At 45.1% G+C, this 27,778-nt stretch overlaps 2 protein-coding genes across 7 annotated transcripts in view; both read left to right on the top strand.

Moving 5' to 3' along the window:
• The first annotated feature begins 4,118 nt into the window (after positions 1 to 4,118).
• On the top strand, positions 4,119 to 4,879 carry LOC146209568 (complex III assembly factor LYRM7). The gene has a single exon (XM_084601592.1). It carries the CDS (start codon positions 4,343 to 4,345, stop codon positions 4,661 to 4,663), a length of 321 nt encoding a protein of 106 aa, XP_084457718.1. The 5' UTR covers positions 4,119 to 4,342; the 3' UTR covers positions 4,664 to 4,879.
• Positions 4,880 to 5,083: 204 nt separating this feature from the next.
• The window catches only part of LOC146209569 (uncharacterized), a 63,369-nt gene continuing 40,674 nt past the window's right edge, over positions 5,084 to 27,778 (top strand). For 5 of the 6 annotated variants that reach the window (XR_014706610.1, XR_014706611.1, XR_014706614.1 and 2 more), the window contains exons 1-8: positions 5,084 to 5,261; positions 7,910 to 7,989; positions 12,912 to 12,982; positions 17,585 to 17,851; positions 20,037 to 20,173; positions 22,468 to 22,585; positions 23,350 to 23,449; positions 25,881 to 25,986. Coding sequence is in view for 2 of the 6 variants with exons in the window: in XM_084601648.1 (XP_084457774.1) it covers positions 5,223 to 5,261; positions 7,910 to 7,989; positions 12,912 to 12,982; positions 17,585 to 17,851; positions 20,037 to 20,173; positions 22,468 to 22,585; positions 23,350 to 23,449; positions 25,881 to 25,986 (918 nt within the window). In the remaining 4 variants the exon portion in view is untranslated. The remainder of the gene's footprint in view (positions 5,262 to 7,909; positions 7,990 to 12,911; positions 12,983 to 17,584; positions 17,852 to 20,036; positions 20,174 to 22,467; positions 22,586 to 23,349; positions 23,450 to 25,880; positions 25,987 to 27,778) is intronic. The other variant, XR_014706613.1, reaches the window with a different exon arrangement.

Below are 27,778 nucleotides of genomic sequence, written 5' to 3' on the forward strand. Positions count from 1 at the left end.
TTCGTCTTGTGGATCGGCAATGAAATGGCTGCGTTGTCGTTAGTGGTCGTCGTCGGCGGAGGATCTTCGTCTTTTCGCCGTTGAGCAACCTCACCTCCAAAGGTTGCTACCTTTAGTTTCTCCTACGAGGGCTTGGGGACTCTTCCTCGCACACTGTCATCGTAGCTGCGACCTGGCGACGAAAAGCGGGCCCTGTACGGCTATGGCGAATTGAATCGACGGGTTAGTGGCGCCAACTCACCGCTACGCAGGTAGTTCTCGATTCCTTGAGGTCGTTCACCGGGGCGGGGTCGTGGGGCGTCGACTGCAAATCCGCGGAGGCCGATTCGTCGGTACGGGCAGTGGCGTAGAATGCGGCCGTCCTCACCGCAGTGGAAGCATAATGGCCTGTTGTTCGCAGTCCTCCAGGCGTCGCACTTCCTGGGGCTTGGGGGTCGTTGGTAGGCTTGGCGGGCGGGGGCCAAGGGGCAGCTCTCAGGAACAGGACGGTAGCGGCGAGGACTTGAAAGGTCGCGTCGGCTTGGGAGGTCACGTCGGGGTTCAGGACGGCATAATGCAGCTGCATAGTTCATCGCTGCTGATTCATGCACTGGAGCCGTCGGAGTCATCGCTTTAGGAACGCCCAGCGCCAGCTGGACTTCTTCATGGACGACGTCCGCGAGCATCGCCACCTGGGGTTGTTGCGATGATGGCAGCAGTCGGCGGAGCTCCTCTCGTACGATCTCCCGGATGAGGTCCCGAAGGTTCTCTCCGCTTGTAGATGCACTGGGGTAGTGGCATGAGTAGTCTGGTTGAAGTGGTCGCTCGTAGTGGCGCATCCGGGTGTCCAACGTCTTCTCGATGGTCGATGCTTCACTTACAAATTCTTCCACAGTTTTAGGCGGGTTCCGGACAAGCCCTGCAAAAAGAGACTCTTTAACGGCTCGCATAAGGAATACCTTCGGTCATGTTAGGGTCCGCGCGGCGAGACAGGCGCTTCATCTCCTCTACATAGACCAGGACGGGCTCGTTTGGTAGTTGAATTTTTGATTGGAGGAGGGCCTAAGCTCTTTCTTTTCGGAGAGAACTTGCAAAGGCCATCAAAACCTGTGCTTTGAATATCTCCCAATTCTTGAAAGAAGTCTCGTGATTTTCGAACCAAACTCGGGCATGTCCTTGAAGAACAAAGTATACCTGCCTGAGTTTTGCAGCATCGTTCCAGCCGTTGAATTCTGCCACAAGGTCGAAAAGGTCCATCCTGTCTCCCGCATTTTCATCCGGTCGTCCATGGAACCAGGGGGGCTCACGGGGTCGGACGAAAACAACCGGCGCTGTAGGCTGGGCCATTGTCAGCGTCGATGCCTTCCGAGATCGAATGGGGTCAGGAAGCAGACCATGTTCGGGCTGTAGGCCTTGGAGTCGGCGGTGGCTCGGTGACCTGTACGCTGGTCTTCCAGGGCGACAGGAATACGGCTGAGGTTTTTGCTTGAAGGATCAAGGGTAGCACTTCCACCAGATGTCACGTGGTGATGACAAGGTCGATGACACAAATGAAGAGTCGATGATTGCACTGAAGAAACTCTTTATTGGTCTGACTCGCGCCCGCACAAGAACTTAGCAATTTGGCGGCGGCGATAGCAACAAACGTGCTCATCGATCGTCGAACAAAGAATACAGAACTGATACGCGATCGAGTGATAAAACCGTATGCTTGCGGCTGTTAAAAACAACAAATACAGTTTTGAAGGTTTCGCGGCAATATACAAAATAGGGGACAAAAGGAATCCCTGTCTTAGCTCTTTTCTTAACACCAGTGGCTGCGAGCTGATGCCGCACGTACATTCTGGGCACCCCTATGCAGTTGGAAAATAGACGACAAAGCAGGTTGATCCAAGTGGGAGGATCCCCAAAGACTCCAGTCGAATTAGTGGCTGATATGGTACAATGCCATATGCCTTCGCGACACCCATAAACCGCAGACCAATCCCCAAATCTTTTTTCGGGCGGTTTCATTTCACTACCTCAGTACAAACACATTATCCTCCAGGCGCCTGTCGCAACGAAAGTCGTTTTGCAGCTCGGTCGAATGGGCATTGTTCTCTGCCCAGGAGTCATCCAGGTTTTTAATACTTGAGTAAATACCGTGCACAGTACACTTGTTACTGTCATATGGGTCGATAATACCGAAGAAGACCGCTGTCCCCGCTTTTCTTTAGAATCATGGCCACTCTTGCCCGGAGCCAGTGTGCTGGTACGTATTCTCCCGCCATAATAGTGCTAAAACTAGCCGCCAGCTGCTTCCTTGATTCAGTTCCAAGGCACTGAATGACATAATGACATCCAGCGGGGATGTCATTAAGCCCGGAAGCTATGCGTGCACTGAGGTGGGCAATGACTCTATCTATCGTGTCACAGTCCACTCTTGGTAGTCGAGAGGCTGTTGGGGTCCTTTGATGTAGTCATTGTCAACTGACAAGGGGCCAGCTTCATAAAGTTGCTGCATGTGGCTCGTCAGCGTAGGCTGGAGATCATCTGTCTTGCCTACTTCATATCTGATCAGTGGCTGCAGTGTTCTGCCACCATGGCTGCTACGTACGACCAAATTTGGCTGCTGATCATCTTCCGTGTTTAAAATGTGAGGGTGTCCCCTGGTAGCGAAGGAAAAGTCTGCTCCCCATTTTTGCAGGGGCCATTTGCACTCCAACTTCGTTTTCTTCAGGAACGAGAACTCCTTACTTAGTTCTCCATTGAACTTGCACTTCCATTTGAGCATTGTCGTCGGTGCGATAACGAATCATTAAAACCAACAAATCAACAAAATTTTAGGCTTAAATGGCGTGGGCAAACGCATGGGAAAACGGGCGTCGGGTTCGACCTTAACTTTAGCTCACTAGCTCGCCAAAACAAATTTTCTGTGGCTATCTAGATTGAGAAAAGATAGGATTCGTGGGCGCAGCTTCATCGTGAGCCACCTGTATTGTTGCTTACATGATTTCAGCTGGCTTGGTGGAGCTTGGCAGGCCAATGTAGCCATGTGTAGCGAAGGCGGGACAAAATTGCCGTCTATCCCCCCAGCATGCAGGCGGGACAGCGGGGATATACTGCGGCAAAATAGGAACATGTCCTGCCTAAATCGGTACGCATGGCAACTTTACAAAAATCCTCAATCCCCTCCAAGATCAATGGGAGGCCAACCTATGCAGCGATAACCCGCAAGACCAGCAATGTACGACTGGTTAACGGGGCTGAAGCTGCACTGAAGGCCGCCGGACTGAGGATCCACCCACACGACTCTAAACTAACGTTTTGGAACCAAATAAAGAGTTTTACCCGTCCATCCAGCGAAAAAAAAGAAAGAAAACGAAAACGCCATGAGAGACAACCCATATCCCAAGATATGTTTGCACCACTGAGAAAGGCAGGGGCACCCTGGCCTATTCAGGATCATACGCATTTAGATAACGGTGCTCTACCGCACCCCTCGAATTGGCGGGGGGAGTCGAGAGTCGGAACCAAACTCTCTTCTTCAATGGTGGGAACTCATTTGCCTATTACGGGATAATAGGTGTGTAGGAGCACCTAGTATAGTGCGCGTTATCCTGTTTGATCCACGGCGCTCTTACCTTTTGCAAAGCTCTTGTGAGATATGGTTACATTATTATGATCGAGGTTTTATTTGACGGAGGACGTCTTAAACCAGCCGACTCCGCTTGCGAGTCCCATGGTTGAAGAAATGATTTTGAAAAAACCGGGAATTGAAGCCGAGACGTGCTGGCAGCCCAAGTCCCAAGCGAGCCGACATGTTGTTTTAGACAATCATTTGCTGAAGATTCGCACTGCGGGGAACTGTGTGCATTGAATGTTATTCAGCTTCATGGAGGAAGAAAAAAAGCTCTCTGTGCTTGATCAGAATTTGCGCTGCTTCAAATGACCTTTCAACAAACGCGTTAACTGCGTTAACTCAGAATGCTTGCAGAACGCTTCGGAATGGTTTCCAGTTCGCAGTAGCTGCTTTTTAAATCTAGTTAAAGGAAGAATTTCTTTTGCATAAAACATATAATATTGAATTTAAAACACAAATAATTACAAAAGTAACTAACTGTGATAATTTATTTTCACCTTCACAAAGCGGGATCACACTAGTCGACTATAGCCGAGTAAATAGCCAAATGCAGAGCAGTCGGCGCACGCGGGTACATCCGATATGAAAGTGGTATTGTGGAAGCATCATATTCACTCTACTTAACCTCGATCCCGAAGATCGACACATGAACTGACATCGACGTACTACGGACGCTGTTGCTTGTGCGGCCAGAGTAATCGTTTAAAGCTTCCACTCCTGCGATTCTTGTTAACTTTCAATATGAACTCCACTAGGTCGCTGGTCCTTAACTCCTACAAAAGCCTCCACCGTGTCATCCTGGAAGTCTTTCAAGGTGATCCGGATACCATACGTGCAGCGAAGAGCAGGGTAAAAGAAGAGTACGTCAAGAATCTCAACGAAACTGACTCGAGCAAAATCCAGGAGCTCCTGAAAACGGCCAAAGACGTCGAGAAAGTGCTTCAAACGGACGTAATCAGGGCCGTTAGGAATGAAGCTGGACACTACGAGGTGCAGTTGAAGCCACATCACCTTCAAGACAACGCCACTTGCAATACTAACGAAACGAATGACCGGCGTTGATGCGAGGACGTCCTGTGCAGGTTAGATGCGTAGTACTTTTGTATTTGCCAGCTGCATAGCTGTGCCTGTGCAGGCCGCAGTGCTAGCTGCTAGATGGTGCAATATGTTTCAAGGTAGATCTTGTATGTTCGAGAAAATAGCATCTCATAATAGTGCTATATCCTATTGTTTAGTATTTTATATTTGCCTAATAAAAAGACGCATGTTGATACACTTTTTGGGGCTATTTCATGCAGTCTTTCTGTCTTTTATGTCTATATCGAGAGTTTTGAAACCGAAATATACGAAATCGGAATGACACTCGACCAGTCCACCGCCAATGACGGCAATTAACCTCGACTACCACTGTACCTCGACCAATCAGATGTTTTATGCGCTTTTTTTTTTTTTTTTTTTTTCTCCTCGCTCTCGTACGTTACGCATCTTGCGCGTGATCAAAATCGGCGCCTCTAGCTGCGCGCTGCCGCTCTCGACGGGCCGTGCCCCTGCGTAGTCCTGTCGTTTGGGCCTGCTCTTAGCCGATGGTCTGCGTGAGGGGTGACTGATAGACACACCTGCAATGCTTAACAGAGGAAAAGAGGCAGCCATCCTGCAATGGGTGAGTGCTTTCTTCGCCGATGTTTTCGTTCGTACCAGGATTCTTGCCTTTTCAAGAAATGTACCGTTTTTGAATGGGCTCATATTCCACAAGCCACTTCTCACAGCCCAGCCCGTTTTACAGTTTTAGGTATTCATATCCGTCCCATGACCGGCGGGTGCCCATTACGACGCGAATACGAACACGACGTAAGGTTAGTTTGTCTTGCGCGCTTGCTGGCCGCTCGCTTGCTCCCCTTTGCCTCACGGGTGTGTGAGCCCAAAGGCACACGTATTTATACGTGTTGGTCATAACTAAACTCATGACAGATTTTACAATAATGACCACGTATGGTAACGAAGAGCTGCAGTGCTCGGTTCGATATGGCGTTCTGTGAAGGTAGAACCAGGGCCTCCTGGACAACTCAAGGAAGCACTGGCAGAACACACAACACGCCTTCGCACCGATGCTTCAGCGCACTTCGAAGACCCTATGGCGTTCCCGGAACAGTCTTGAAGCTGTACAGTGCCGTGTCCCTCTTGGTGCACTGCGCATCTTCAGGCCATTTTCTTCAATCTTAAACTGAGTCAGCATTCACTCTGCAGGTTTGTGTAATGCCGTGTGCAGAGTTATTTGAGCAACTTGTGGTCTGATGGCATCGAAGCACGTCGCTTTGGGTTACCTTGGCGAGTATGCAGATCATAATATAGCATTCAGCAGGCACCTTGCTAATTTTGTACAAGGCCAGCTGCTTGAAGCAGCTTATATGGGCCTGTGTCGAATGGCAGTCCCTAGCTGGAACTTTGCTGGTTGCTGGTTTTAGAATATGATTCTAGCAGCAAAGCTCACTGCTTTTGTTCTGGCTCTACTAGCTGGTTCCTGCTGGTTTCACGTCATTGTCAAGGTTTCTTTCTGGATGTTTATCTGGGATTGCTGAGGGGCCCTGAGAAAATGGCACTGGTACCTGCTTGTTTAACAAATTGTCTCATTAGGTCATGTAATATGTTGCCGTGACTTCAATCATGCTACAGAAACTTACAAAGAGCACCACATAACATCTGTGATGAACTATGTAGTGTTTCTAACTGATGTCTTCTGCTAAAAAGTTATGTAGTCATAAACACTTCTTGTGCTTCCCCATGTTTTTCATCAGTTCCTTATGCTTTTAGCCTTGTGTGCTGTCATCTGCTTGGAAAGCAGCTTCCTGGCCCTTGTCCAGCTGCTCTTGGAGCTTCTGCCATGGAGACCCTGAAAATCTTGAAGCCCATCAAGAAATCTGCTGAAAATGGGTCCTTATAGCAGACTTGATAAAGGGGGCCTGTTATCATTGTTTATGCTTGCGATTAACCCGCATGAATAAATTTCCACTGGTTGCACTAAGGGATAGGAAGCATGCAGAGGGGGTCAGAGAAATAACTCGACAATGACATTCTATGGGAAACCAAGAAGAAGAAATGGGCAGGGCATGTAGTGCGTAGAGAGGACAACTGATGGTCGCTTAGGGTAACAAACTGGATTCCAAGGGAAGGAAAGCATACAAGGGGGCGGGAGAAAGTTAGGTGGGCGGATGAGGTCCTTCACCCTGCAGTGGGTATAGTTCGGCTGCTGCTGCTGCTGCGGCTGCTGCTGCTGATGATGGCTGCATGTACCAAGGCAGACCATTTGGCGGCTTGTAAGGAAATGCAGGTCGGGGTTTGAATTAAGTCATCAAATTAAAAATCATCCGCTCTAGTACTCGGCCTCCCCCATTTCAGATCTCACTTTGCTGTTCAAGGCTCTGTCCTGGAGGTGTTTCATTTTATGCTGATATGCATTATTTACCACTGTTCCTCCCTGCCGCAATAGTTTAGTGGTTAGTATGCTTAACTACTGAGCCCAAGGATGTAGCTTCATTGCCGGTTATGGTGGTTGAGTTTCGATGAAATCAAGATGCAAGGCACCTCTGTACGATGTAGTGCCAGTGCATGTTAAACCTTTTATATGTCACAACCTGTACACGCTTTGCATCAATACAAGTATAACGTGCAAGGGCTTTAGAAGCTGATCTTAAAAAAACCACTGGTTTTGTGGAAGGTATTGAACATTGGTACCAATGCATTGTTAAATGATCTTGAATTTAGTTTTTATCTATACCACTTTCTTTTTGACACATAGATTTGAACATTATTAAGTATTATGAGGGGGCTGTTACATTATTAGGAAGACTAGAAGCTAAACATTTTCCAAAATCATTTTTTCTTCCAAAATGGTCCTTTGAAGGAAAAAACCACATTAAGCAGGCCCATGATCAAAATATATAAATATACACTGGGTGGTTTGCTTGAGAGTTGGACAGCATTCAGCATGCAAAATGTTGTATTTGTGTGCGCACCATTATCGGTTTCTGACATTTGAAACTGGTGGTAGAAGTAGGTCCCACTTCTCTATAAATGGTTGAAGAACACTATGTTGTTAAAATTACAGACATGCATGACGGAATTGTACCAGTATTGCGACGTATATTCCTGATGTGAGGCGTGTCCTTGATGGTGACCCCCACAATTGACTTGGAGTCATATTGGAGTCTTGCGCTGAATTTTTTTTTACCCCCTTCATGTGCAAACATTTTCTGAACTGCTTGTCCGACCTTTTGCTGCCTGAGGCTTTCCCGTTCTCTCTTCATCATGCAGCTGGCCTGCCACAACATCCAGGTGCATGCAGTCTCAGACTTGCAGGATGGCCTGCAGCTCCTGAACCTCATCTCCTCACTGTGAGTGATGCGCAACTAGCCGATTACAAGCCTTAGTAAATCAGGGCACTTGGTTAGGTTAGTTCACATCATTCAAAGGTACATTGACTTTCGGTGATTACCTTTAAATGTGCTCTGCTGTGGTAGTGTGGTGGTTAGTGCGCTTAGGGTTTACGTAGGGTTTAATTTGCCAAGGTGACTCAGGCTATGAGAGATGCCGTTGCAGGGAACTCGGGCGATTTCGACCACCTGGTTTCTTTAACGTGCACTGAAATCACACAACATATGGATGCTACTCCGTTCCACCTCTATAAAAATGCAGCCATAGGCAGTTGGGTTCAAACCCGGGTACCTTGCACTGTAGTCTGGCATCCTAACCACTGTGCCAACAAGGTGGGTGAACAGTTGGTCCATTCTGTCAAAATTGTCTAAATTTTATGGTTTAATTATTGTGATGGCATGTACTGAAGCTAGTTTGATGTGTAACCTAGAGAGTAATCGTTTCAGTAAAGAGTAATGGTATTGTGGAGCTAACATCACGAGCGTGCAGTCAGAAGCAGTCTGAAAGGGAATGCGAGAGCCTGTGGCAATCAGTGCCAATTGTGGACTTGTGGCAGTTCCCAACCTGCCGTATTTCTATGCTGTATGCTTGGGAAAGCAGTGTGGACTCGGCTTCTTAAAATTGTGCAGGTCACACTTACTATGAGCTAGTGCTTCCAGTTTTCGAAATGGCCATAGTGTGGTATTCAGTAGTTCTGTTCATGTAACCTAGTTGGCGCTAGGCACGCACCTTATCACGTCAGCTGACCCTTGCATTTGTATTCATACCCGTCACGGTCTATATACAAATGCTTACACGTGGCCCAGTGGCTGCATGGATATGTGGTGGCTTCTGAGCGTGACTTCACAGGTTTGGATCTTGCTGCTATGGTAATCTGTGAAGGCGAAGTGGAAATACGCATGGGGATCTGAGGCTTAGCTGAAACCTCTAGGAGCATTGGATGGCTGAAGTTAATCTAGATCTTACCCGTGTACCTTACCAGTGGGCACTAATGCATTTGCACATAAGGGCCAATAGCTACTGAGTGAAATAAATGTTCAGAAGGAGCAAGTCTAGCTGACCAAATTACTTTATGAGGGGGGGAGAAAAGGGCACGAAACTAGATGCGCTGCATTGTTAATTATTCTGCTGTATTTGTTTGCCACTAGGGGAGCCTTTCAAGAGTGTCTTGCCCATTCCAAAGGGTTCGTCATGAGTGATGAAAAGGCATTTTAATGTTCTTATAGCTTCTTTTTAGCGTCTTCACAGTGATGATTCATATTGTGTTTAACTCTTTCCATGCCTTACCCATAGAGAAGGTGTGACTGCTACCATTAGATATTAAACAATATTTAAGTCCTAGCAATGAGCTTTAGTTGACCTACCAGTTGCATTGTGAAAAGAGCCAACTTGCAGCTCGGAAGTCATTTGCATCTCTCCTACAAAGCGATGATTTTCAGTGTGAGACTGAAACATGTGTTGTGTAACGTTCGTTAGTGAGCATGCAAATCTCTTCGACATCTAGACAGTTTTTGCAAGCTGCATTGACTTTATCTTGCCACTGCAAAATTCTTTTTTAATGCTGGTGGTAGCAGTGAGACTTGGATGCCAAACAGTTTGGTTTTATTTTTTTATGGCAGGGATGGAAGAATGAAGAGAATAGCAGAATGAACAGGGCTGTTCATTCTGCTCCATTCTGCTCCCAAATTACTCCAAAATTACTCCAAAGTGCTCTCACAATGTTTTACTATCAAATTTAACTGACCATAGGAACGATGGCAACGTGCCAGTGGGAGAGGTGGGACGCATCTTGCAGTGTGCTTTGAAATGCTACTCGCAGTAATTTTCTAGTATAAGGAATCTGTAGAGGTGGTCTTTGTGAGTATTCGAGTGAAATTTAAAACTTTGCATGGAGCCTATAATTTACAAATAATTATTAAAAAGTGCTCCGGGGGTGGCGGGGGGAGGGGGGGGTGAACAGCCAATTCGGGCAATACATCCCCTTTCGCAAACCTCCCTTGTGATGTAATTGGAGCATGCTGGGCATGCCCGCTCGTTGGACGCTCAGAACTTAAACGGGCACGACAGGACGGGGTAGGGTGCCATCACGACTTGTTCTCTTTGTTCATGTGTTCTGACGTGCGTTGAGTTGAGGGAGGAGAGGAGGAGAATCATATTCGATCACCCATCACTTCAGTGTTAATGAAGGCGGTTTAAGAATTTGTGTTACGGAGGCAATTGATGGGGTATCTATTGCTCGTATGCATTTTAAACTTTAATAAATAGATTTTCATGGGCCCTTAGTTGAAATAAAATTTTCAAATGCTCCAGAAGCATAGAGCATAGTAAACATTTCTTCGCAAGTAAACTTAATATGAGCCGCAAGTAATTGGAAGGAATTAGTTGCGAAAAAATTTGCAGTGCATTTCACATAGCACCTCCTCTAGCCTTTTGAATCTCTGGTGGAGAGAGAAACAAGAACAGCAACAAAGCAGACAGTGCAACCTGTCAAAAGCAGTCGGGAAACTTTTCCAGTTGCAAAACTACTTGAGTTGTTTTAATGCTTTTGCTGTAAAATCAAGCAGGTACTTCACCACCGAGCTTCTTTGTCAATGACAAGCGTGTCAGCCCTAGGTCTGACAAAAGCATACTCGAAGCGTATTGGGATGATAAGCTGTAGGTGCCAGTCACTCAAATATCAATGGGTGAGAAAGTCAGACGGGACATATTGCCAAGATGTTAAAAGTGAAGCTCCAGCATTTCTGAAACAATAAAATTGGGAGTTGTTGACAGGAGGCAGTGAAGTAAAGAACCTGAAGGAATAAAAGGCTATCCTTCAGTGCCATATAAAATGCACTACTGACCAGTGCTAGGAAATTTATCTGTACTGGCATAAGGTGAAAAAAGATAAGATATGCACATGATAAAGAATGTAAGTATCATGCCCATTTATGTGAATTTGAATCTAGTGATATTGCTCGAGTGCATCGAAGTGGTAGACTGCACATTTTAATGTATAAAGTTAAAATAGCAAAAACTTGGTGTTCACATACAAGCAAGCGTTACGTATGCTGCTGGTTTCTTCCTCATTGTTGCTGAGGTCAGACTATGTTATTTTAAACATTTGACTGTTTGAGCTTGCCTTGCCAGAGTTGTGTGTGTGGTTGCAAAAGTATTGAACTTTGCATAAAAAGGAATCAGATTTCAGGTTTTGTATGTGAGGAATAGAAAAATTCAATTATCAGAGGCATTTTATCTCAGAAATGAGCTGCAAAACATAAGTAGAATGCTCCAAAACTCGCCTTTTATTGCCCCAAAGTTGCTTCAAAATGCTCAAGCCTACTTCCACGACTGTTACAGTGATACCTGGAAAAAGCAGCCTAGGACATCAACTACTGTTCACCAGGCAGCATCGTTTTCTGCCTGTCATTGTTGTATAAAATTTATATGGCTGCCTGAGGTGTAATAGGGATGTTTTCATGGCCACTGTTTGCCATCTGTCTACAATATCAGGATGTCAAGCAATCTGGAAAACCTGTAATTCTCAAGGGAATATTGTGCACCCAGGAAACTCCTAAAGTTGTCTTGGATAATGTAAACAAGTTGGAAAAGTCTGGGAAAAATACTGGCTGAAATTACTGCAATCGCCAGCAGTAAATTGGACGGTGCTACGAGTTCTCGGCACACTTAGCGCGTTCACTCTGCTGTGACATCTTTTGGCTCCGGTGGCTTCCCATCTGTTTTAGCTGTCTTGTTCTTGCCTGTGGTTGACGGAAACGTACACTTGGCAAATAATAAAAAAGGCTTTAAAATTTGATGCTTCGGCATCTGTGCGAGTTCCTTGATCATAGTGAAAGAATGGACAAAATGGGGGCTGCTTCTTACTTGACAGCAAATTGAGTGTGCATATAGATATTGGGGAGATTTCCCTTCGTCCGGTTAGCAGCATTCTTCGTGGTCTTTCTGTAGAAGGTTTCAAGAATCAACCGTGAAGAAAAAGATTTCCTTACGCCAAGATTGTGCCGTGGTCCCAATCAATATGCTTTCTTCAAACACTGTGCTTCCTCCTCGCCAGACAGGGTTCTGTTGAACCCTTGAATTTGTTGTTCTTCTGTAGAAAGGGGGCAAAAAAATGTTGGGCTACATAGGCTTCGCGGAAACATTCAGCAGATCTCTTGTCGCATAAACAAAGTCAAAATGTCAAACCTTCCTGTGTGCATAATCATGAACTGTACCCAGTGTAATGGTGTATTCGGTTGACAGCACTCGTGGAGTTTTCTGTGCACTCCTGCATAGCCTCCGAGACAGATAAGAGTCTCGTAGGCTATCCTACGTTCCGACAAATGGTGTGTAGAGCTACTGCTAACTAGAGACGCTGGCGCATGCTGCAAAATGTTGCGATTGTGGCGGTGTTGGTTTGTCAGGCACTGCCACAGTGCTCCACGAGTGCCGTCAGCTGAAGACACCATAAGTTATCACCTCACCTTCTCCCTAAACACCACAAAATATTTATGGGCAGTGTTTCTTTTCACCAATTTAATTTATGGAAATGTGTTTGTTTTGTATAGTATAAATTTTTTCTGTTGATATCTGAGCTACTCTGGAATGTTGATTGCATTTTTATTACTCTTATTCATTTCACGATTAAAGTTTTGACATGCACATGTGCTTTGATGCAACGGTTGCCTCATAACTCGGTCTGAAGCTGGACTTAAAGTGCAGATTTTCTCCTGTTAGTCTTTTCTTCTCTTGCTGTGCTTTTCTTCCAGCACTGATTGAGGAAGCATACCAGGTGGCCCATAGTATTGATCAGTTTGCAAGATGTTAAATTCTCAAAAACAATCCGCCGCAGTGGTTCAGTGGTTAGGGCAGTGATTCCAACCCTTTCCCTTTTTCTCTGCAGGGATTCTTTGGTGAACTCTGAAAATGTGGATCCTTGCCATGCATTTGCCTTTATTGAGAAGATCCTCTGCGGTAAGTTCTGTGTGGCTTGGGGGACAGCGAACTACACACTTATGTAACAATGCTTCACTGGCTTAGATAGTGTTTAGTCATGTTTAGAAGACTTGCCTGAACTGTGGTTTTCATAGTCTGTATTCGTTTCATGATTCGGCTGTGGTGGCTCCTGTGTCACGTTCAGTTGGTCATGATCTTATTTAAACCAAAACCAGAAAATGTAAGGGAATTCCAGAGGTAAACACAGGCTTTAGTGGCAATGCTTGCCAGCTGAAATCATTAGGTGGTTGGGACACAAAATGCAATGTGGTTTGCAATGCTGTGTGCAATTGAATCATTTGCTTTTTTCTTGAACATAAAAAAATATAGTACCTAATCTTCAAGGGTATGGGGCATATAGAACAATCTAGTGTGTTATAACAACAAAGTCATTGGACCGCGTATGTTAAAGCTCTACAGTTTCAATAACATGAGTCTTAGTTTGATTTCTTGTCTCATTACATAGTATGATTGTTCCTTGAAGTGACGCTTACTCTCCTCTGTAATGTTTTATTCGTACCCTGAAGGGGGGGAGGTATGAATAAATTTTAAAAACAAACTTTGGCAGTTGCAAGCTCGAAAATTCGTGCTTTTTGTTCCATACCGCATATGACTGAGGCTAATATAGACTCCAGAACTTAAAAAGAAAAAAAGAAACACTTGTAGTCCGCTTAGCCGTGTTATCGAGACAATAGGTTGCAGTTCGCCTTCTGGGCATTGCTGGAGTGCATTTTGTATATATTGTGGGGAAGCTTGTCCTTGTACTTTCGTGCTATATTGTTCTAAATGGCTGAGGGTGATAGAACTGTGGGTGAATAGCTATTTACACAAAGCAGATCGATTTGCACTCAACAGGTGACTCCACTAACTAGTACTGCCGCTATTTCGAGCCACTTAGCCACCAGGCACTGCTTGTGTCTTAAATCAAGAACATTTTACACAGGTACTGCGAATGACAGTGTGTCTGGCATCCTCGTTGTCGGTTTCTGGTACTGTGACTACCTGCAAACGCTAGGCTGTGACAAAAAGACAAAAACAAAAATGTCTTCGTTGGCGGAGTCGCAGGGGCTTGTGCTCTTATCAAGTCGTCAAACAACGCTTTCTTTACTTTGTTGAATAAAACTCCGCCAAACAGTGCCTCCACAAAGCTCCAAGAAACACTGTTAAGATTTGTAATGACCTATAGGCATGCTTTTCACTCTTAGCTTTAAGAACACATCAATTGGCTTGGTATGCAATCTTTACTTGCTGATTTTGTATTATGAAAGACACTATCATTTCCTTGTCAATAGTAGGGCAGCACATATGTCATAATCCTCTGTACCAATAACTGTAATAATTAGTCAGACCAGTTCTCAAGTATGCTTTAGTAGTATGGGACCCGTACTAGTATAATAAGGACATTCTTCCACTTGAGTGTATCCAACGTCTGTCTGCCAGGTTTTTTTTGTTTGATTGCCGTACAACATGTTTATTCACACATATATTAAATCATCTTAACCTGGAACCACTTAATTAAACTATGCCGTCAAGTCTTTCATATATGCTATACAACAGTAAATCTGGTTTGTCACGTAACGTCTATATTTTTTACTGTCCCTCAGAGACTTATATTTCGCCAGGACAAAACTTTTCCAAGATTCTTATTTTCCCCTCGCAACACATCAGTGGAACTTTTTTCTCTATTTATTGTTAAATGCACCAATTAAATATGTTTGCTGATCTATTGCAGTCGAACGCGGATACTTCGAATTTTGGTTATATCGAACTCACGGAATATCCCCTTGAAACTCCCCTATAAAAGTACAGGAAAGCTGCGTCATATTTTCAACACAATTTCACCAGTCGTTCTGTGTATTGAACTCCGCATCACGCATTGGACGGTGCACCTTCCCCAAAGACGATCACATCGCCCTCTGCCGTTTGCCACTTGACGTTTTTAAGCCACGCACGGAAGAAATGAGAGGGCACAGTTTGGTGATGGCTTGTCTAGGGCAGCGCCGCGCTCTTTTCCCGAAGGCACGCGCTTCTGCGGTGATCGCTGCCACGCGCCAGCATGTGACGTTTGCTAGCCATGTGCGTGAAGGAACGAGAGGGAACCAATGCGGCCGTGGTGTTTGGGAGAGGGTAAAAATGCGATAAAATGAAACGCAAGCATGTGCACACTCTTCTGCTGAGCTTTATCTCTCCCCTTCCTCTCCCTTTCCCGGCCTTCATTCGCAACAGCACGCACTGCGCATGCGTGGACGAGCCAGCTCAGCCCGTGGTTGGCAGACGCTTTCTCCACTGTGTATCGTGAACGCTCTGCGCGCGGCGGCTGACGGCGGCTGTGTTTCTTTTTTTTGCGGGAGTCATTCATTAGCGTATGCTGTGGCGGCTGCGGATGTTAAGAAGTACCAATTTTCTTTTTTTTTTTTTTGCGAGAGTCGTCCTTATTTGTGCTGAACATGCGGCTGGCGCAGCGTAAGCTATCGACAGGTTCTTTTTCTTTTTCTTTTGCGAACGTCGTTAATTCTTACATCTATAAATCAACGATAGCATGCGGTCAGCTGCGATAATGACACCGAGTTTTAGCATTGTTCACTTCAAATGGCATTTGCAGCTATCAAGCTTTCCTATGATTTTGTGGCAGTGGACTACACCTGGCCCAATCGCAGCGTGATAAATTGAACCAGGCTTGTGCAGTCGAGCCATCATGGGCACTGCCAAGTTCGCTCCCTGCCACTGCAGGATCTATCAAAAGTAACGCCGTGGCGTTATCACTGCTACAGTGTAGAACACTGTATCGCTGCATAGCATCTTGGCACGCTGCCAATGAGCTGTGGATGCGACGGTCTAAACGTAGGGACGTGGCACCGAACGCTTTTTTTTTCCAAATTCCTGGGGGCAAAAGTGGGAGGTGGGTTCATAATGCGAGTCGGTTGACTACGTGACAAATACAGTATCATTTTTCATGATTGCAAGTGGCGTCTCAAACCGATTTCGGTATATCGAATTATCGATATATCGAACTATTTCGCTATCCCCTTCGAGTTCAATATATATCTGAGTTCGACTGTATTGCCAAATACTTCATATTTTTCCTATCCTTCTTGGGTGGCACTGCTTCCTGCACTTTATTTATTTATTTATTATTTATTCCCTCACTATTTATTTGCAAATAAATAGTGAAATAACAATGAAGTCAAGAAAAATGTTCTTGCGGTTGGACCACTGAAAATTTAACAGGCAGCTCATGGGTAAGAATTTTTGGAGTTCACACTTGTTTTTCTAAGTTGTTTTCTGTCTTTACTTATGTGCATGTTTCTTTGAAGACACCATGTTGACACGTTGTTGGTGCCAGTAAAAACTGCAGAGGTGTTATAAATTCTACGCTGTGGCTCGAACTCCCCTTTTCCTCATTGTTCTTGGATACTAGCATGAAGTGGAGAAGGCACATATGTTCATAACCTTCATCGGCGACACACTTTCGACATCACAGTCCATAGAATAATTGTTCTGTACACAGCATAACATAGAACATAACCGTGAGCTTTTGTAAGACAGCATTTTGTATTCAACTGATCTCGTTTGGTAAAGGTGCAGGCTAGTCAGTGAAGAATTCTAACACAGTAGATGACATAGTACTAGTGTAATGTTTGTAGTGGCTGCATTTGAGAAGCGCAGTTCAGTGTGGTTGATGTAAACAGTTGAACATTGAACCCATCTTGTGGACAACATGCATTTTACTGTGTAAACTGCCCAGGACATTACCGGAGGCTAAAACAATGTGCAGGCTGCAAAGTGAGCGATCATATGCGCACACGTGTACGTTCTGTTGAAAATTTTATCTATTGCTAAGCACCAAGAATTTTTTCCACATTTCTCCTAGCAGCTAAATACAGAACACTGGAAAAGCTCTCAACTTCAATATGCTCATAATTTATGGAGCTTGAAAATGAACGACTTCTTCCACAACGACCATCACATTATGAATTGAGACAAAAAAGGGGACAAATAGAAGCTCGCAGGAGGCTACACGTTTGTCACCAAGTTCAGACCAAATTGGGTAGTCAGAAGAAGACTAAATTATCAGCCTTATGCAAACATTTAATGTCACAAATATATGCCTCTACAGAACGCCTTTGTGCCGCCCGTGAAAGCTTGAAGATCGCCTTGCCATACGTCGTGAGTGCTGAGGAGTTGCTCAATGGCAGCGGGGGTCATGTGATCGAATATGGCACCTCTTATGCTCCCGTGCTGTAAAGTGTCTATATGGGGGGGCGCAAACTAAATATTAATAATTAATGGCATTATATGGTCGTAGTCACCTGTCGGCAAGCTTTATTCGTTTCTGGCAGCTGGCACCTGAACTTTTCTTTGTTGAGTATGCTGCATGTGCCCATTCCTGCAGTTTTGTTTAGTAGTCTGTGGAGATCTGCGTGCACTCCGGTTAGGCTTAGCATGCTTGACTGATGATGATGAGTGATGATATTTACACTTTTGTGCACCAAGGGCGATACACATAATACGTATATTGCAGTGTCAAGTGCATACTTTTGGCGAGGGTACCAAAGTTGGCTTGTCCATTTTTCTCCCCAGACCTGTACAGTTTCTTGCCGGCACATTTTCTCACACACGGCCATGGTGCCAAGGGCCTAGGTGGCTGCAGGAGTGATGCTGATCTGGCAGTGGCAGCTGTGCTGGTCCTATCTGCGCTGGTCTTCCGCATGGATAGCTTCAGCCCCACGAGAAAACTAGGCCCCCTGCTTAGCACGGACTCTGCGACCCAACGACACATCCAGGACTTCATGGAGATTGTGCTGGCTAGGGACAATGTCCTTGATACACTGCTTGCATACGTGAAAGGTATATAACTGCTTGTTTTGGCATGGCTGTGATCTCTTTATGGGAGAGGATGGATGGATGCAGGCAGCCTAATTCTCCCCTTGCCGTTGTGCTTTGTTTTGTTCTTATTCGTATTTGTCTAACCTGAAAGTGTTATGTGCTACCTGAAAATTATTTCTCTTTTTGTATATGCATTCTTTTTTTTTTTCTGCTATTCCGACTTTGAATCCTTGGGTTGCTACAGTCTAGTCAGGGTTCTTCCCAGGAAGGTTTGAAGGGTGGACCTTTCAGGACGGGTGTAGGGTGGGTAGCTGTGGTATAAATCAAATAATGGCAGCTCACACTGGTGCGTGCTTTTCTTATCGAACCCACATCCAGCTAATAGCATGACTCCAAATCATTTGTTAACTCCATGCATCGGCGTTTTGCTAGTGCTACAGTGCATGAGGTTTATGTTGCCTTCATTGTAAAAATTGGAATATAAATATTTGTTTGCAAGTAAATTTAGTATGAGCCACAGACGATTAGAGGGAATTGCGAAAAAAATATGCTGTGCATGTGACATAACACCTCCTCCCAGCCTTTTGAATCACCGGTGGAGAGAGAAATGAGAGCAGCAAGCGAAGCAGATAGCTCAAACTACTGTGAGCCATTAGGAAACTTGTTCGACTTTAAAAACTGCGCGAGTTATTCTAATGGTTCTGCGGTGAAAATAAGACTTCATCATCGAGCCTCTTTGTCAATGACAAGCTTGTCAGGAATACGGCAGACAAAATCATATTTGAAGCGTTATGGGTTGGTACGCTAAAGGTGTCAATCACTAGGAAGCTTCTCAAGAGTGTCGGAAAGCCATACAGGGCCTATTGCCAAGATGTTAAAGATGAGCCCCAGCATTGCTCAAGCAAAGAATCGGCTATTGGCAGGAGGCAGGGAAGTAAGAAAGCTGAAGGATGAAAAGGCTACCCTTCAGTGCCGTCTACCTTTCCTGAAGGCACTACTGACCAGTGCTTAGGAATTTATCAGCACAGGAATAGGCTCAAAAAGGATATGCACAAGATAGAGAACAGAAAAGTCATGCGCATTCATCTCAGCTCCAAATTAGTGACACTGTTTGAGCGCTTCAAAGGGGTAGACTCTACATTTGAATCTGTCAAGTCAGAATAGGCAAATGCTTTAGGTCAAGCTAGGTATTCAGTTATGAAGCGCACCAGCAAGTGTTACGTTTGCTGCTAGTCTGTTCCAAGTTGTTGCTAAGGTCAGCCCATGTTATATCATGTGCCTTTACATGCTTTGGCTGTTTGTTTTGTCAGCGATGAGTGCAAAGTTGGAAAGGCATTGAACTGGTGTAAAAAAGGAATCAGATCGGAGATTTTGTATTTTAGAAAGAGAAAACTGCAATTATCAAAGACATTTTACCTTATAAACTTGCTCAGAAACATAATTCTCGTTTCGGTGTTTCAAAGCTGCTTCAAATGGCTTTATTACTGCTCCCTGAGCTGCTCTGAAATGCTCAATCCTGCTTCCACCCCTGCCTTTGCGTTATGGGGTGCTTCACCACACAGACCGTGACCTGTGCCGGGAAGCATCCTTAAACCGTGGCAGTTCAGTGTACTCGAAGAGTGAAGGAAGCACAGAGATACAAGAGAGAAAAAGCGAGCAGGCCTTAGAAAGGCTCAACGCAATCCTGAAATGAAGCTTAAATGCTGCAGTGTCTGAAACGGCTTCACAGTCGCAGAAAGTCGCACAAAGGGTAGCAGACTTGAAGACCGAAAGGTGGGCAGCAAAATCGCTGCTGCCCGCCATCGGGAGAACCCTGAGCCTAGTGAAATTTGTGTAGTGCCCCACTTTCAGTTCAGCAGCATAACCTTGTGGAAAATGTACATTTAGTGAAAGTTTCTATTAGAGCACTGCATATAAAAGTGTGCATCGTCATTTCTTTTTTTGTGTGTGTGTGTGTGTGGTGGATTAGCACCATAAATCTGCACGCATTGGCAATGCACCACGCTTTGTGAGTATGAACAGGTGGTGTGTGCGTCTCCTTAGACAAATTCATACAAATGCATCTTTCATGCTGCAGTGCATGCATTTTGTTAGCTAAGTCGTGATAATGAACAAAGTTCAGGTTGAGATTTGTATCGTAGAGATTCCACTGTAATCTCACCGATGCTGTTTGAACTGACTCTGCCCGTAAACCTGCGCGGTGCAGTAGGCGTCGAGGGAGAGAGCACCCCCATCGGATCTCGGCAATCAAAGCGCCGAAAAGGCACTCTCTTCACGCCATCTCCAACTATGCGGCCTCCCCTGAAGCAGTTAAGCCCGTCACCACAGCAGCTCCAACAACTGGTAAGCCCTGTTACTCAGATGCGGCATTCTGGGGAATAATAGGAAAGCCAAAGGGGTGGTTCAGCTGTACTGTAGAAATCTCAAGACTTGCAATGAACAGCATTCTCTTTTTGGAAGTTGAGGTGCCAGTAAAACTTGCAGTAGCTGTCTTTCGATGGAAGAAAAATTTAAAAAACACCCGTGTACTCTGCATTGTTGGCACACATTAAGGAATGCCAGATGTTTTAAAATACTCCTCAGCCATCCACTGTGGAGCCCCTCAGTCCTTGTGTTGCTTTGGGACATTAGCCACTCATGCTATGTCAAGAAAAGCTAACCGTTGCAGTGTGTTTCATATCAGAGCTGTTTGTCGCATAGCATTACCACAAACTGACCCTCAGATGCCGGCCTAATACCATTATGAAGTTCTCTCAGTATTCCATTTTCTTTATTCATGCTTGGAGCTCCGATTGGGCAGCCTGCTTTACAAAGCTGTGATTCTATACAACTGGCATTATTGTTAGTGTAGGTGAGTCACCCCTCGCTGTCTCCCGTACACCTTTAGTATATATTGAGTTTGTTGTCTACTGGGCAGCCAATCTTCTGGCGTGTTTACTCTTCAAGACTTGCTCCTGTGACTTTGGGCAGTGCATTCTTATTTTGGGACGTTCACTAGATGCATCTTACAGTGCATTGCTCTGAGGCAGACCTTCAACCTTTGGCAACATTTGTCTTCCCTGGTGCTTACCTTTCTCAGGTTGACATGTTTTTTTTTTGGGGGGGGAGTAACTTGGTTGTTGGGAAGCTTCTCTCTCTGTTCACCATAAGGGTTGGCAAATTCGCGTTCTCATACTGTCTTAATAATAATAACAACTAACAGTCTCGGGAAAATAGTTTGTTTGGTTTCGAACAAATAAATTTTCTTCAAACAGCTTCAAATACTTCTTTCTACTCAAAAAATCGTAGAGCCCCATGCAAATTTTTCAAGTGTATTTTTTGAACTCGCAAGGCCGATTGCTTGGAGGTTTATCTTGTTCATTCTAGATCTATTGATTTTCTGCGAAAATGGCCGTTTGAAATTTGGGGAGTGTGCCTATGCTAAGAGCTGACCTTTTTATCAGACCTTCGACCGGTGGCCTTAGTTGCGATTGTGTTGTCATATGGCTGCTGCTGTCATGGGCAGGTGTAAGATGTATGCGCCTCACATTCTTCGCGTGCCTGCCTTCCTGCTCGTCCCATTGTGCTTGAGGGAAAGCCACACGTCCTCTTCTTGGTGTTCGTTTCGTTGCTGGTCCCAGGATGTGTATGCGGGCAGGTCCAGACACCTGGAAGGCACAGATATGGGCTTCATCTCACAGCCAAAGCGATAAACAAAATAATCAAATTGGTAATGACCAGAGTAATGAATTAAGTAAAGAAATCTGCCACTCGTCTTTCTGCTGCTGCATGCATGCTCAGACAAGTTTTTAGAACAGAAATTCAAAACAACGCAAAAAATAGCTGGACTACACTCGTAGCGCGAGGCTGCAAACTGAAGCGAGAGTGCTTAGGGCTTCGCTGGAAAATGCATTAGTCGTTGCCTTTTTGGAGAACTTGGGAGACTAATTGCAGACAAGGATTAAAGCAGAATGCTGAATTTAAAAATGAAAATGCAGGAAACTGAGGTAATGTTGAACAGCCTCAGAGGAGAACAGCTAGTCCAGAGGGCTATGGAACGAAAAATGGTAGAGGTAACATTAAGAGATAGGAAGCGTGCAGAGTGGGTCAGAGAAATAACTCAAGTTACTGACATTCTAGTGGAAATCAGGGAAAAGAAATGGACATGGGCAGGACATGTAGTGCGAAGAGAAGATAACCGATAGTCGCTTAGGGTAACAAACTGGATTCCAAGGGAAGGAGAGCATAGCAGGGGGCGGCAGAAAATTAGGTGGGTTGAGGTTAAGAAGTTCGCAGGTGTCAAGTGGATGCAGCTAGCACAGAACCTGGTTAATTGGAGAAATATGGGACAGGCCTTTGCCCTGCAGTGGGTATGATGATGTACAGCTGAGCCATCAAGCGCCAAAGGACCTCTAAAGTGTTAGGGGATAGTTTCTTATGACAGTGGAGGAGCTTGATGTGGGCTGTAAACACTCTGCTGCATGGAATATTCAAGGGGGATTCATTCCACCACAAGTGAATGCTGTTTGTGAAGGTTGTGCATTCGATGCAGCTGGAAATGCTTACCACAGTGGGTGGAGGTGTCCAGTAACGCGTGTGGTGCCCCCTCATTCATTGTTTCTGTTTTGGAGTGTGAATTTCTACTTCTACTGTTGCAGCCTGCACATCAGCTGCGGGAGCTGAAAATGCTGCGCGAGTACCTGATGGACGAGGAGCAGGCCCATGCTGAACTGCGTCAGGAGGCTGAACAGCTCAAAGAAGCTGTCAAACACAAGGGTAACTCCCCACTCCACCCTTTATTTTTGTTTTTTCTCGGAAAGGCGTGGTTGGTACTTGCCAGAGGCCCTTGTCGTGCAAAACTTTTCATGGGCTTAACAATATCTATGGTATTTCAATGTAATTATGGTTTTCTTCATTGGTTGCAAGGACACACTACCTGCGGCAGTTACTGCATGCTTGTAGTATGTCAAATAGAGCTGTAACCTGGTAGCATATCAGATGGGCAGTTTGTTGCCCCATTATGAATGCTGACATGGCCATTTTATATTTGTGCTTGTTATGCTATGGTAATGAGCTCAGTTAAGGTGTCATTACCACTGGCTGTGTTCGAGTGGTAGGTCAGTGGTGCATCATTTACCATGAGGCAATGGTTTGACCTCTCTATGTGAAAACGTTTTAGGTCTTGTCTGACTTCTTTTCTAAACCAACATTTACGGCACCAAGCATTCTGCCTTGGTGCCATTCTGCCTTTCTGCATTCTGCCTTGCGTTCAGAGATGCTTCTGAGCCAAAATTTGTTCTAAGAACCTGTTCAGACAAGCTGGTAGGAGAAACCAGGATTTTAGATATTGTACTATTCAGAGGACAGAGTTGCATGCACTCTTGTGCCTCCGTAAGGAAGACTAGTAGTCAGAAAAAGTTAAATGTACTGCATAGCTTTGATTACTTCGTAACAGTTCTCCCTTGAATGCCGTGGTGTTTGAAGGCATGGAAGATAAATGGAGACCCCTCGTCGTGCGCTTTCCCTTTCTGTTTGTGCAGACAAGCAGATCAAGGGGATGAACAAGCGCATCCAGTGCCTCCAGGCAGAGTCCTCCGAGCGGAGCCTCATCATCGCCAGTCTGCAGGACAGTGTGGAGAAGTAAGCACTCCTCTGCACTTTTCATTTCATCTATTTCATGTTGTGCATTGAATTTATTTTCTATTTTTAAAGACCCTGTGCCACCTGCTGTGGTGGCTAAGGGGGATTGAATCGTGGCCACTGCAGCTCTGTTTTGCTGGAGTCAAAGTGTAAATGAATCTAGTGTTCACTTAACTACAATAGTACGCAAGGACAGTGCGACAGCAATGAAGTCCGGTCAGTCTGTTTCTCCTCTTTAGTGTTTGGTGATCCTGCGTCTCTAGGGACACCACTTTCGTGGTCACCCTCTCTGTGACAATTTTCCATGGCAGCAGACACACACAGCATTGATTCTGGCTTCTTTCCATCCTTTTATGTGGCGTTGCCTAGGTATGTCGGCACACTTTCAAGTACAACTACCATAAGGCACAGCACCATACAGCCTCACGACGTCACACAACGCGTTGAGCAGTCAACAGATTTTGTGACAAACCCATCGTGGTTTTTTTCAACAGTCCTAATACGGCCACAATAAAGTGCCATTCTTTTCTGGGACATCAGAGCACATAACTCAGTCATGGAGTGCTGGGAGTGCATCTAGGAGTGCTGATATTCTGTTGATGCGTATAAAACTCTACTGCGGGTGTCTTCCTATTAGGCATGGTGCTGTGCTCGCAACTGGTTGTATGCATATATGTTTGTATGTGTTAATTGGTATATTTATGTGATAGCATCCTAAGGCCTTGTTCTGCAGAAAGTCTGGTATGCCAATGAGTATGTGTGGCATAACAAAGGCAAAGAGGTTTTTTTTACTATTAATGAGCTTTCACTGCAGTTGGCAGGTGTCATGGCCTCCTAAAGATTGATTAGTGTGTTTCGTGACATCATGTGGCCACAATATATGACAGGAGCTGCTAAATCTGGCTGTGTCTTTGAGATGGGTGGGTGAGATGGAAATCGAACTTTCTACTTAAGTACTGCATGCTGCCTCTATAAATCACACTGGCACAGACGTACAGCTTGTTTAAAGCGGGTTTTATAGGTAGTACAACCTCGTTAATTCGAAGTCATCGGGACCGCGAGAAATCTTCGAATTAAGCAGGTTTTCGAATTAACCGAACACACCAAGAAATAAGACTTAGGCAAAAAAATTCGTTGCAGGAACGTGTTACCTTCATTCGGCATATTTTGAATTACTACTGAAAGTAATCAGAGATGCTGGCTTGCCGCGTCCGGTAGTTTGCGGCTCCTAAGGTCATGCTCTCGAGTTGGTCAAATAGACGAAACATCTCTGATCTTCCACCACGGCACTCAACAAAACTGCGGATAACGTTCAGCGATCCGATAACTTCACCAAGAGCAGGTGCTCGGGGAGGCTCGTCGGTGTCGTCGTCGCTATCGTCGCTGTCATCGCGCATGTTCGTACCAGCAGTGATCTCACTCTCCAAGTCAGAGTAGCCAGTCTGCTCTTCGCTCTCAATGTTGATATACTCGGCGAAGCCGACTGCGTTGGACTCATCCTCTGCGCAGAGCGCATTGATGCGGTCGCAATACTCTGCTCCTTTTGGCCAACTCGGTCTTCGAACAAGCGCTCTTGCCTGCTTCCTGGATCAAGCAGAACTTCTGCTGCAGCGTTAGTCTTGTACTTTGGCATTTCTGTACTGCTACGGTCACAAAGCTAGCACTTCTGCACAGTCCCGCCCAAAAAAACGGCACAGTAGCCGACCCCTAACCACAGCGCACAACACAAAGAAATGGCGCAGGCGAGACCGGCGCGGCGGTGGTGGTGGCGTACTTGCAGCGTCGGAGGCACGGGGGAAGAGTGGGCGAAGCACACCAAGGGATGGAGTGGGGGCGAGGTCACGTGATAAAAACTGGTATGCCCGCCGTGTTGCAGTGAAGCACGTCTTCTCCTCTGCAGGCGCGTGTTTCGGCGGTGCGCGAGGCGCACTGTGGACCGATTTTTGTGCAGAGAGTGCTCCGGCTGGGGCGCTTCGCCTATAAATCATCACCATTACTATGTGGCTTTGCCTCGCGGCTCCGTAGGGCCGTCGTTTCGCTGGGTTTGCGGCGAAACATGGATCAGGCATTGCCGCATAGCAGTCCAAATTTTCGAATTAACCGGGCTGGCGCAGGCCGCCTGTTCGAATTATCCAGCCAAATTTACATTGGAAAATACGGGACCGCAAAAAACCTTCGAATTATCCGGGATTTCGAATTAACCGAGTTCGAATTATCGAGGTTGTACTGTACTTATATTCGGGTAGCTTCATCTCTTTACTGCTCAATCACTAATCCGTTAATTTGTGCCTCTTATATCTCACACATATTCATTATTAATGTTGGTATATGTGGACAAGGATTTGTAGACAGGGGCGATTGATGTGTCGTGCGTGCCCTGAAAGATGTAAGTTTAAGTGTTCCCAATTTTCTTCCTTTTTGTTCATCACAGGCTGCAGGCACAGAAGAAGTTTCTGGAGGACAAGAACATCTCCCTGGAGAAAGTGCGTGAGGACTACGACAACGTCATTCGTCAGAACATCGCACTTCAGAGCAAGGCAAGCTCATCTGTGCTTGTCAGGAACTTTTTAGCATATTTTTCATTAGCAAGAACCACCAAATATAGTTTCTACTAGAGCTGGGTAAATGGTAAAATTTTTGATGTGAAGCAAATTCGCATATTAAAGATTGACTGCAAATCATATCTAATATTGTTTTTTTCGAATATGGCCAAGCTAAATTTGATGCAGTCTTCTGTTAACCATGGACAGAAAAGAGCAAATTTATTTGAGGTGTGCAATTAAATGTTTTAGATGCGAAGCAAATGCTAGTGATGAAAATTGGTTGCAACAGGGTATCTTGGAATAATTCCAAATATTATTGTACAATGATAGTTGAAAAGAAGGTTTTGCCACCAAACGTGGCCATATATAAAGATATATTGCACAAAGATTGTTTTCACCCATCAGCACAATTTTCTATACCTGCAGTAACTGAGGGGCATTATGTGAGAAGCCAGGAATAATGCAATACATAGTAGCTTGTGTACAATTATTCGATAATGATTGCTATTAGTGCAGATCAATCTTGTATCATAGTGTGATTTGTTGCTCACATTGGAAAAGGACGTTTACTGAATGCCGTCAATGGAACCGTTGCAAGATCGATGCCTCCTTACTGTAACATATATTATGGTGAGGCTACTCCAAAAAAAAACAACAAATTAATGTGCCTCTGACCGTGCCACTAGGTATAACGGGCTTGAATCCTTACTGTAACAGTGACGTCAGCGGTTGATTAATGGCGAGGCACAGCATTGGCGGGACGCAAGACAGCTTTGCAAAATGCACAGAAGCAGCAGCAACGCTAGCAGGACCACACTTCCTCGCAACGTCTGCAGAAAAAGCGTAGCTTGTAGTATGCCACGCAAAATGCAGTGTTAGCCTTCGTATATCAATTTCAACCAACTACAAGCTCCGCGATGGGCCAGACATTGTCGCAAACTGTGAAGGCATGTAAATGAAACTGCACCGGGGTGTGGTTGCACGGTCTGGCTCTTTTGTCGTACATTTTTTCTTGGCCACCCTGGCCTAAGGTGCATAGTTTGTAGGTTCTAACCAAAAAATTGTGAACAAAGTCTATGCTGATTTCTTCATCATTTTGGCTAGGATAACATCACCTCACATTCGTTACGTGACACATCCTTCGCTATTCCTTTAATATCTATTTATTTCTCTGAGCAAAAAGCGTGTTTTTTGTATAGAAAAAATTTGTACCATAGTGTGTGTATCTCATTTTTATGTTAATTTAACCTACCCTGTTCTTTCTTCCTGTCGCTCACCTCTTAGATTTCCTCTACCTCTTCTTACTATCCCTGTATTTCCGCCGCCCCAGTTCAGGTGCTTCAGATATTAGATAGTAGATGCCAGGGCTGGCAGACACCTTTTCCTTCCCGTTTTGCTTTTATTTCTAATAACCACTTACTGCTGAACAGAAAGAAACATAAAAAAAATACAAGGAAAACAACCGAAAAATTCAGCACCGAATCATGCCACCATTTAGCGAGTAGATCGAGGGGAAGATGATGGCTACACATCATGAAGGAGAACAGAACAAGTTCAGGAGAGGATTCTCAGTTCACAAGCCAAGCGAGCATTTCGACAAGGGGACTTGTCTACATCTGGGCCACAGAGCAATACAAAAATGTCATGGAGAAAAAAAAAGGCTATTCTTCGAATGCCACATTGTATACGAAAATGAAAATTATGGCTGTGGCTCAGGAATATAGTCTTTCTCCTCTAGAAAAGGACGAAAGAAACACCCCTTTTATTGCACATATGCTTTTTATGA

The sequence above is a fragment of the Amblyomma maculatum genome, chromosome 1, assembly GCF_055883805.1.
Source record: "Amblyomma maculatum isolate TAMU_Amacu chromosome 1, ASM5588380v1, whole genome shotgun sequence".
In the NCBI taxonomy this organism is placed as follows: domain Eukaryota; kingdom Metazoa; phylum Arthropoda; class Arachnida; order Ixodida; family Ixodidae; genus Amblyomma; species Amblyomma maculatum.